Source organism: Bufo gargarizans, chromosome 8 (genome assembly GCF_014858855.1).
Source record: "Bufo gargarizans isolate SCDJY-AF-19 chromosome 8, ASM1485885v1, whole genome shotgun sequence".
Classification (NCBI taxonomy): Eukaryota; Metazoa; Chordata; class Amphibia; order Anura; family Bufonidae; genus Bufo; species Bufo gargarizans.
The window spans coordinates 199,533,414-199,545,797 of record NC_058087.1 but is presented as its reverse complement, the minus strand read 5'-3'; the positions used below and the strand labels follow the sequence as shown (position 1 = coordinate 199,545,797).

Genomic DNA, 12,384 nt, shown 5'->3' with positions numbered 1-12,384 from the left:
GCTGGCCACATTTGTACCTGGCCTCTGCTGTTGCCAAAAACCTCCCTCTGAGTCACTTCGAAGAGACTGGCCTGAAAGTGCTAAAAATGACCCCTCTTCCTCATCCTCCTCCTCCTCCTCCTGGGCCACCTCCTCTTCCATCATCGCCCTAAGTGTTTTCTCAAGGAGACATAGAAGTGGTATTGTAACGCTGATAACGGTGTCATCGCCACTGGCCATGTTGGTGGAGTACTCGAAACAGCGCAACAGGGCACACAGGTCTCGCATGGAGGCCCAGTCATTGGTGGTGAAGTGGTGCTGTTCTGTAGTGCGACTGACCCGTGCGTGCTGCAGCTGAAACTCCACTATGGCCTGCTGCTGCTCGCACAGTCTGTCCAGCATGTGCAAGGTGGAGTTCCACCTGGTGGGCACGTCGCATATGAGGCGGTGAGCGGGAAGGCCGAAGTTACGCTGTAGCGCAGACAGGCGAGCAGCGGCAGGATGTGAACGCCGGAAGCGCGAACAGACGGCCCGCACTTTATGCAGCAGCTCTGACATGTCGGGGTAGTTGTGAATGAACTTCTGCACCACCAAATTCAGCACATGCGCCAAGCAAGGGATGTGCGTCAAATTGGCTAGTCCCAGAGCTGCAACGAGATTTCGCCCATTATCACACACCACCAGGCCGGGCTTGAGGCTCACCGGCAGCAACCACTCGTCGGTCTGTTGTTCAATACCCCGCCACAACTCCTGTGCGGTGTGGGGCCTGTCCCCCAAACATATGAGTTTCAGAATGGCCTGCTGACGTTTACCCCGGGCTGTGTTGAAGTTGGTGGTGAAGGTGTGTGGCTGACTGGATGAGCAGGTGGAAGAAGAGGAGGAGGAAGCCGAGAAGGAGGAGGTGGCAACAGGAGGCAAAGAATGTTGCCCTGCGATCCTTGGCGGCGGCAGGACGTGCGCCAAACAGCTCTCCGCCTGGGGCCCAGCTGCCACTACATTTACCCAGTGTGCAGTTAGGGAGATATAGCGTCCCTGGCCGTGCTTACTGGTCCACGTATCTGTGGTTAGGTGGACCTTGCTACAGATGGCGTTGCGCAGTGCACACTTGATTTTATCGGATACTTGGTTGTGCAGGGAAGGCACGGCTCTCTTGGAGAAGTAGTGCCGGCTGGGAACAACATACTGTGGGACAGCAAGCGACATGAGCTGTTTGAAGCTGTCTGTGTCCACCAGCCTAAATGACAGCATTTCATAGGCCAGTAGTTTAGAAATGCTGGCATTCAGGGCCAGGGATCGAGGGTGGCTAGGTGGGAATTTACGCTTTCTATCAAATGTTTGTGAGATGGAGAGCTGAACGCTGGCGTGTGACATGGTTGAGACGCTTGGTGACGGAGGTGGTGGTGGTGGTGTTGGTGGTACATCCCCTGTTTGCTGGGCGGCAGGTGCCAACGTTCCTCCAGAGGCGGAGGAAGAGGCCGAGGCGGCAGCAGCAGAATAGGCCGAGGCGGCAGCAGCAGAAGAGGTAGCAGGGGGAGCCTGAGTGACTTCCTTGGTTTTAAGGTGTTTACTCCACTGCAGTTCATGCTTTGCATGCAGGTGCCTGGTCATGCAGGTTGTGCTCAGGTTCAGAACGTTAATGCCTCGCTTCAGGCTCTGATGGCACAGCGTGCAAACCACTCGGGTCTTGTCGTCAGCACATTGTTTGAAGAAGTGCCATGCCAGGGAACTCCTTGAAGCTGCCTTTGGGGTGCTCGGTCCCAGATGGCGGCGGTCAGTAGCAGGCGGAGTCTCTTGGCGGCGGGTGTTCTGCTTTTGCCCACTGCTCCCTCTTTTGCTACGCTGTTGGCTCGGTCTCACCACTGCCTCTTCCTCCGAACTGTGAAAGTCAGTGGCACGACCTTCATTCCATGTGGGGTCTAGGACCTCATCGTCCCCTGCATCGTCTTCCACCCAGTCTTGATCCCTGACCTCCTGTTCAGTCTGCACACTGCAGAAAGACGCAGCAGTTGGCACCTGTGTTTCGTCATCATCAGAGACATGCTGAGGTGGTATTCCCATGTCCTCATCATCAGGAAACATAAGTGGTTGTGCGTCAGTGCATTCTATGTCTTTCACCGCTGGGGAAGGGCTAGGTGGATGCCCTTGGGAAACCCTGCCAGCGGAGTCTTCAAACAGCATAAGAGACTGCTGCATAACTTGAGGCTGAGACAGTTTCCCTGGTATGCATGGGGGTGATGTGACAGACTGATGGGGTTGGTTTTCAGGCGCCATCTGTGCGCTTTCTGCAGAAGACTGGGTGGGAGATAATGTGAACGTGCTGGATCCACTGTCGGCCACCCAATTGACTAATGCCTGTACCTGCTCAGGCCTTACCATCCTTAGAACGGCATTGGGCCCCACCATATATCGCTGTAAATTCTGGCGGCTACTGGGACCTGAGGTAGTTGGTACACTAGGACGTGTGGATGTGGCAGAACGGCCACGTCCTCTCCCAGCACCAGAGGGTCCACTAACACCACCACGACCATGTCCACGTCCGCGTCCCTTACTAGATGTTTTTCTCATTGTTATGGTTCACCACAACAACAAATATATTATTTGGCCCAATGTATTGTATTCAAATTCAGCGGGATATAAATTTGAGGCCTAGTATTTAGGCGCTGGGTGACCGGTATGGATTTAGTGACAGAATTAGACTTGGAAATGCACAGAAGCGTGTGTGTGAAGTTATTCTGAATGACCCTATGTGCACCTTGAATATTATATACCCTTTTTGGGATAGATTTCAAATAGCTCTGATATAGCAGAAACCACTAAATTATGAAATTGCTAAATTGGGAATTGTACTTCAACCCAGAACAAAAAATGTGCTTTGACGGACACTAAATATCTTGCCCAGCAACAACAGGACAGCGGTAACGAGAGATTTAGAGGGATTTAAATTTGAGGCCTAGTATTTAGGCGCTGGGTGACAGGTATGGGTTTAGTGACAGAATTAGACTTGGAAATGCACAGAAGCGGGTGTGTGTGAAGTTATTCTGAATGACCCAATGTGCACCTTGAATATTATATACCCTTTTAGGGATAGATTTCAAATAGCTCTGATATAGCAGAAACCACTAAATTATGAAATTGCTAAATTGGGAATTGTATTTCAACCCAGAACAAGAAATGTGCTTGAACGGACACTAAATAACTCGCCCAGCTACAGCACTAGGGACAGATTTAGCTGGATATAAATTTGAGGCCTAGTATTTAGGCGCTGGGTGACCGGTATGGATTTAGTGACAGAATTAGACTGGGATATGGCCAAAAAATGAACAGACTATTGCTGGTTAAATGCACTTGGTGTGACAGCTTCACCCTGATGTAGGCTTTAGCCAAAAAACAACCACACCATTGAGGGTTAAATGCACTTGGTGACAGGCGCAGCTTGCCCCTGATTTTGTATATGGCCAAAAAATGAACAGACTATTGCTGGTTAAATGCACTTGGTGTGACAGCTTCACCCTGATGTAGGCTTTAGCCAAAAAACAACCACACCATTGAGGGTTAAATGCACTTGGTCGCAGCTTGTGCTGGCGCACCACAAGACACAAAATGGCCGCCGATCACCCCAGAAAAATGAGACTGACAAACGGTCTGTGCAGCCTAAAAACAGTGAGCAATTGAGGATCAGCAGCTCAATGATCCACAGCTGCAGATCGATCAGTTAATCAAGTCCTTTGGAGGAGTTAATCTGCCTAATCTCGCCCTAACGTCGCAGCCGCAACCTCTCCCTACGCTAATCAGAGCAGAGTGACGGGCGGCGCTATGTGACTCCAGCTTAAATAGAGGCTGGGTCACATGGTGCTCTGGCCAATCACAGCCATGCCAATAGTAGGCATTGCTGTGATGGCCTCTTGGGGCAAGTAGTATGACGCTTGTTGATTGGCTGCTTTGCAGCCTTTCAAAAAGCGCCAAGAAAGCGTCACAAAAGCGCCAAGAAAGCGACGAACACCGAACCCGAACCCGGACTTTTACGAAAATGTCCGGGTTCGGGTCCGTGTCACGGACACCCCAAAATTCGGTACGAACCCGAACTATACAGTTCGAGTTCGCTCATCCCTATTATTAACCATTTGTGCCATGCAGTTTGTAAAAGTGTATAAAATAGTAATAAACCGTCACACAAACAGTGTCCTGGTGCATTGCTGGGTCCTCACTTTAGCTATTGTGAAGCTTAATGGGTTTGGCCACTTTGTGGTTGCTGTTGACCGATGTGTTTGTGAGATGACTGCACAGCACTCACTAATATAAACTGTGTTGAAATTCTGCGCCAGTTTATGGTGTTTTTTGTTGTCCACACAGAGATGTTGTGAATGAAATGGCTGCTGATGGAGGGTGATGTGACCAGGCTGACCACCGCCATGTGACATCTCCTCCCCTCAGATACACGGCACCTGCCGCCTGCACTCCATCTGACTGGAGAAGGCTGAGTGATGTGTCTGGTCACATGACCCTCCATCAGCGGCCATCTTATGGACTGCGCCCCCTGTGGACAGCACAGAATATTTCCCTAACAAGGGGGCATTACGTATGAAATATAGCAAACTGCACCCAATAATAACTCAGGCTATATAAGTAAGTGCCATCCAGTCATCTTACAAGCACAGCGGTCACAAGTCGCCAGAAAGTCGCCAACCCCTTTAATATATCTGTAAAGAATAAATCAAGGCAACTGGACGTACTGTAGATTTCTTGAAAACGTTTCACTCGTTCTTCCAACGAGCTTTCTCAATTCTGAGTGATTGTACAAAAATTCTGGGAATAAATATGTAACTGAATCCACATCTGGTAATTATACCCAGCATTGGGTCAAAGGTGTTGATATATCAAGACAGCATTGTATGTGGCAGACAATAGATGTCTAACCCCCCCACCTCTATTCAAGCTTGGCTTCCATATTTTTACGTAGATGGCCTCCTTCACGCCTCGTTTGTACCAATCGGCCTCCTTATCCAAAACACGTACTTGACTGTCTTCAAAGGTGTGACCTGTTCCTTTTAGATGTAAGTACATGGCTGAATCTTGACCAGAGGTTTTGGCTCTTCTATGCTGAGCCATACGCGTACTACATCAGCGTATGGCTCAGCATAGAAGAGCCAAAACCTCTGGTCAAGATTCAGCCGTGTACTTACATCTAAAAGGAACAGGTCACACCTTTGAAGACAGTCAAGTACGTGTTTTGGATAAGGAGGCCGATTGGTACAAACGAGGCGTGAAGGAGGCCATCTACGTAAAAATATGGAAGCCAAGCTTGAATAGAGGTGGGGGGGTTAGACATCTATTGTCTGCCACATACAATGCTGTCTTGACACCTTTTTCTGGGAGGTCATTATCACCTACTGACTCCAATTAGGGTAATGGTATCAACACCTTTGACCCAATGCTGGGTATAATTACCAGATGTGGATTCAGTTACATATTTATTCCCAGAATTTTTGTACAATCACTCAGAATTGAGAAAGCTCGTTGGAAGAACGAGTGAAACGTTTTCAAGAAATCTACAGTACGTCCAGTTGCCTTGATTTATTCTTTACAGATATATACCATGACCTGGATAAATGAGAACCTTCACAGACCAACCTCTTTAATGATAGGGATATGTGTGGCGACAGATTAAAGGGGTTTTCTGAGTTTGCATGGATAAAGTGAATTTGGATCCTGCAGCCGGCGTGTACAGTATACGCACCACAGAGCGGGCTGCAGAAGGCCAATCACTAGCACATCTGTCAGACTCGGTCTCCGGCCCCGCTCTCTCCTAAACGACCACCTCATCTGATTTATGACTAAACTGAAGAAACACTAACAAACTGTCATTGTCTAATCTTATGGAGGTTCCTGCCTTCCTCCAGATCAGCATTCCAGGATAACCGGCTGAACTGGACGGACGGCGTCTGGTTTCAGTCTTAAAAATAATGTCACTGTGTCACAGGAATGACTCTGCCGTCCTGTGTAACCCCACAGGTATGACCACGGTGTGCGCTCCATACATGGTGAGCTCTAGAACAGACGATGATATTACCAGATTTCATCTTTCTTATCACTTCTGTCAGGTTCTGCAGTTTCTTCTCCGCTTGTTCTTTGGTCACCATGAGATATCTCTGATAGTTTGATTTCTTCTCCTCGAGACTGATCAGGAATAGACCTGCGGCCATTGTCCCAATACTCGGCTGATGACTTAGAATCCTGCGTTTCTCTTGATCACTGCTGTCCTCCAGATCATCTATGACCACAATGACGTTACTCTTCCCTGTGCAGAGAACATTACAGAGAACCGGTCACCACCATCACACTGGACATATCAATAACCACACATCTCATCCCACCGGTCACCACCATCACATTGGACATATCAATAACCATACATCTCACCCCACTGGTCACCACCATCACACTGGACATATCAATAACCATACATCTCACCCCACCGGTCACCACCATCACACTGGACATATCAATAACCATACATCTCACCCCACCGGTCACCACCATCACACTGGACATTTCAATAACCATACATCTCACCCCACCGGTCACCACCATCACACTGGACATATCAATAACCATACATCTCATCCCACCGGTCACCACCATCACACTGGACATTTCAATAACCATACATCTCACCCCACCGGTCACCACCATCACACTGGACATATCAATAACCATACATCTCACCCCACCGGTCACCACCATCACACTGGACATATCAATAACCATACATCTCATCCCACCGGTCACCACCATCACACTGGACATATCAATAACCACACATCTCTTCGGTCACCACCATCACACTGGACATATCAATAACCATACATCTCACCCCACCGGTCACCACCATCACACTGGATATATCAATAACCACACATCTCACCCCACCGGTCACCACCATCACACTGGACATATCAATAACCACACATCTCACCCCACTGGTCACCACCATCACACTGGACATATCAATAACCACACATCTCACCCCACCGGTCACCACCATCACACTGGACATATTACTAACCACACATCTCACCCCACCGGTCACCACCATCACACCGGACATATCAATAACCACACATCTCACCCCACCGGTCACCACCATCACACTGGACATATCAATAACCATACATCTCACCCCACCGGTCACCACCATCACACTGGACATATTACTAACCACACATCTCACCCCACCGGTCACCACCATCACACTGGACATATCAATAACCACACATCTCACCCCACTGGTCACCACCATCACACTGGACATATTACTAACCACACATCTCACCCCACCGGTCACCAACATCACACTGGACATATTACTAACCATACATCATATCCCACCGGTCACCTCAATCACACTGGACATATCAATAACCACAAATCTCACCCCACCGGTCACCACCATCACACTGGAAATATCAATAACCACACATCTCACCACACTGGTCACCACCATCACACTGGACATATCAATAACCATACATCTCACCCCACCGGTCACCACCATCACACTGGACATACTACTAACCATACATCTCACCCCACCGGTCACCACCATCACACTGGACATATCAATAACCACACATCTCACCCCACCGGTCACCACCATCACACTGGACATATCAATAACCATACATCTCACCCCACCGGTCACCACCATCACACTGGACATACTACTAACCATACATCTCACCCCACCGGTCACCTCAATCACACTGGACATATCAATAACCATACATCTCACCCCACCGGTCACCACCATCACACTGGACATATTACTAACCACACATCTCACCCCACCGGTCACCACCATCACACTGGACATATTACTAACCATACATCTCACCCCACCGGTCACCACCATCACACTGGACATACTACTAACCATACATCATATCCCACCGGTCACCTCAATCACACTGGACATATCAATAACCACACATCTCACCCCACCGGTCACCACCATCACACTGGACATATCAATAACCACACATCTCACCACACTGGTCACTACCATCACACTGGACATATCAATAACCATACATCTCACCCCACCGGTCACCACCATCACACTGGACATATCAATAACCATACATCTCACCCCACCGGTCACCACCATCACACTGGACATATTACTAACCTTACATCTCACCCCACTGGTCACCACCATCACACTGGACATACTACTAACCATACATCTCACCCCACCGGTCACCACCATCACACTGGACATATTACTAACCACACATCTCACCCCACTGGTCACCACCATCACACTGGACACATTACTAACCACACATCTCACCCCACCGGTCACCACCATCACACTGGACATATTACTAACCATACATCTCACCCCACTGGTCACCACCATCACACTGGACATATTACTAACCATACATCTCACCCCACCGGTCACCTCAATCACACTGGACATATCAATAACCACACATCTCACCACACTGGTCACCACCATCACACTGGACATATTAATAACCACACATCTCACCACACCGGTCACCACCATCACACTGGACATATCAATAACCATACATCTCACCCCACCGGTCACCACCATCACACTGGACATATTACTAACCACACATCTCACCCTACCGGTCACCACCATCACACTGGACATACTACTAACCATACATCTCACCCCACCGGTCACCACCATCACACTGGACATATCAATAACCACACATCTCACCCCACCGGTCACCACCATCACAGTGGACATATTACTAACCACACATCTCACCCCACCGGTCACCACCATCACACTGGACATATTGCTAACCACACATCTCACCCCACCGGTGACCACCATCACACTGGACATATCAATAACCATACATCTCACCCCACCGGTCACCACCATCACATTGGACATATCAATAACCACACATCTCACCCCACCGGTCACCACCATCACACTGGACATATCAATAACCACACATCTCACCCCACCGGTCACCACCATCACACTGGACATATTACTAACCACACATCTCACCCCACCGGTCACCACCATCACACTGGACATATTGCTAACCACACATCTCACCCCACCGGTCACCACCATCACATTGGACATATCAATAACCACACATCTCACCCCACCGGTCATCACCATCACATTGGACATATTACTAACCATACACACATCTCAACAGTCACCACCATCACACTGGACATATCAATAACCATACATCTCACCCCACCGGTCACCACCACCGGTCACCACCATCACACTGGACATATTACTAACCATACATCTCATCATACTTAGGGCTATCATTCTCGAGCACACAATCCTCCATCTCTTACCATGTCTAGAGGAGAGATCCTTCAGCTCCTCATCATACAGGGCGTCCACCACATCGGTCACATTGATTCTCCCTCTGTTCTTGCTGTGATACAGGATCCCGAATTTGCAGAGAGATAAATCCTGATAAAACTGCTGTAAGCCATTATTACTGATGCAGCAGGGCCGGACCTCAGCAATACGACCCCTGTGAGGGTGTGACCCGAGGGCGCTCATCAGCCAGGAATACTGACTCTCTGCTTCTCTGGAGAAGATCCCGATAACAGGTTTACTATCCTGAAACTGAAGTAAAGATACACAAGGTGCAGAAGAGCATCAGAGACCAGAAAACCCTGAAGAAGACCGACAGCCGGGACTGTCTCATTAACCTGGTGCTGCAGCTGCAGTCTGGAGATGATAGAGCAGGAGGAGCTGAGCAGATACTCATCACCACCTCCAGATGCATCCGGGCAATTAACCCCCTTATATCCCAGGTAATTTCACTCACCCCAATAATCATAAATAGTTTTAAATTTAATTTTTGATTTTCAATTTCATTTCTGTCAAAATAATGAATATATTATTGTTGTGTCATGAATAGCAAGGAAAGACAAAAATGACAAATGTGAACATCATCACAGGGGAAGAAAGCTGCATAAAATCCCAATTCTAAAATTCTTATTTTCATATATTTTTTTTTTTGCTAATTTCTTCCAGATTTTTCTCTTGCTCCAGGTAAAAAATTTTTTTCATATTTTCTTTTAGTTTTTACCATGAGTGAAATGTGGAAAAAAGAGCTATTTATCCTTATTTTTTACCGATAGCCATCTCTTTGTTGCGCAGGTTTTTCTGGTTACAGGGAGACCGACCATCTCTATGTTATGTACAAGGTTATGGTGTTTATTTGACCATTAAAATATGTTTATTGCATTTTTCTAATTTTACTTTATTTTTTCAGTTTTTCAATTCCCAGCGCAGGTGTTTTGTTACAGTGTTTCAGACCAGTGCCTAGAGACCAGGACATGAGGGAGATGAAGTCCTAGAGTATTTTTTACACTGATTCCAGTGCTGACAACCCCCATAAATTCCTAGAAATAATATACAATATCAGGACACGAAACGTGCAGGTGATTGTAATTATCATCGTACAGATCCCAGGAAATGTTGCTGATTGTTACATCGTAATAACTTAAAGTAATCCGGTCATGTGAAGTGTAGCGGCCCAGAGGGACACTACCACTCCTACATGCCTATTGCTAGCCTGTTTGCCACCATTGTATTGGTTTGCAGCACCAACTGTGCTACCACCATCAGCAAAGAGTCATTGGCTTATGTGCAAAAACTGTTCATGCACTGTGCCTGGTTCACCAGCGGGTGGCAGTGTACCTGGCAGAGAGAATGGAACTTACCATACCATTCTTATCCCCCCTTTGGGCAGAAGTGGGCCAGTCCTGTTTTCCACCAAGAGAGGGGTTTCAGGAAGCTGTAGTGTCCAGAGAGACAAGCCATGGTGCAGTGAGGGGAGCGTTCCCCTCCTGCTGCAGGAGCCCCGGGGAGCAGCTCGCAGAGCACCCGCTCCTTGCATTATCCTGTACCAAGAGATTCATTAATGGAGTAGAGGGAAAACGGGCAAAAGACGCCCTCCTCAGCAAACCATATTGAAGCCAAGGCCAGTTAGGAATGAGAGAAGCATTTAGAAGGCCTGCCGCCATATTGCATCCCGCTGGAACAAATCAATTTTTCCTGAAATGGTGGCAAAAAAGAAATAAAAACATACTCATCGCATCCTTTTGCTCGGGGAGAGGCCATCGCAGCCATCTTGAAGAAAACTCGCAAATTCTGTCACGTGCTGATGAGGTGGTGACTGACATTACTGGTGAAGTCACCGCTCCCCGGCCATCGTGATAATGTGGTGACATCACACGGCGGCGTGCGCGAGATTTCAGAATCTTCGAGTGCAAATGGATGAGGCCAGTATGTTTTTATTTCTTTTTTTGCCACCATTTCAGGAAAAATTGATTTGTTACCACGAAGCGTCAGAAAGTCGGATCAAAGTCAATTTGATTGACTTCGATCCGCTCAGCACTAATCACACATGCAGATTACTTCGGCCATTAGATCCTCTGTGTTTTCCTTACCCAGAGACGATGTAAAAGTGAATTATCTGTAAAGAGGGAAAGAAAGGCGATTAGTACCAGACACGACAAGCGGTAATATCATATAATACTCCGACCGCCGCCGGCACAGCAGGGGTCAGGATGTAATAGATGATAAGCCCCAGTCTATCACTGGTCCCAGATGGGGTCTACATCCCACACCGGCCAAGATGACCTGCAAAGCAGAAGCCCACCTACACCACTACTGCCCCCAACATCCTCATACCAATGATATTGTCTTGAGATTGTATTCCTCACTCACCTGCGTCCACTTGTAGGATTTTCCTCATCTGCTTCACTTTGTCGGCCATTCTCCTCCCTATAGACACATCGTCGGATGGACTGATCGCATCCAGCTCGGCCTCCGTCAGAGTCACCTGGGGACACGGGGGGGATTGTCCCCATTCAGAATGGTTCCGTTCCTGGGATTCCGCTTCTTCCGAATCAATAATCACCTTTATCATGTTCTCCGCTCCTGAACATTCACATTAGATTATGAGAAAATACTGAGGACAACTACCCCCATCATTATCCACCAGAGCAAGACTTCCTTATATCAGGGGAGCCTAGTCTAGGGTTGTTTCGGGTATCGAAATATCGATACTCAATCGATACTTTTGTCCAGGTATCGTATCGTATTTGACATTAATCGCTACTGTGCAGCCTAGTATCAGAGAACATGGAGCGCGCTGCTGTCAGGGTGTGCCATGTTCCCTCAGCAGCGCAGGCAAGAAGGACTCTCTGCCAATGAGAGGAGAGAGGGGCGGAGAAGGGGGAGGGGCTGTGGTCACTGCGCCACCAATGAAGATAACTAACTCGTTAATACAGATACTGGAGGCAGGTGCGGCACCTGAGGGGTTAACTGACGCTGATCGCAGCTCCTGTGATTCTGCC

General features: G+C 48.1%; 1 protein-coding gene across 3 annotated transcripts in view; it reads right to left on the bottom strand.

Annotated features, from left to right (window-relative positions):
• LOC122944422 overlaps positions 1 to 11,960 on the bottom strand; it is an 81,020-nt gene extending 69,060 nt beyond the window's left edge. For all 3 annotated transcript variants that reach the window (XM_044302658.1, XM_044302659.1, XM_044302660.1), the window contains exons 1-4: positions 11,753 to 11,960; positions 11,473 to 11,498; positions 9,358 to 9,637; positions 6,047 to 6,274 (exon numbers count right to left, since the gene is read on the bottom strand). In XM_044302658.1, coding sequence (XP_044158593.1) covers positions 6,047 to 6,274; positions 9,358 to 9,637; positions 11,473 to 11,498; positions 11,753 to 11,954 — 736 coding nt within the window. In that variant the 5' untranslated portion in view covers positions 11,955 to 11,960. The remainder of the gene's footprint in view (positions 1 to 6,046; positions 6,275 to 9,357; positions 9,638 to 11,472; positions 11,499 to 11,752) is intronic.
• Between the last annotated feature and the right edge of the window lie 424 nt (positions 11,961 to 12,384).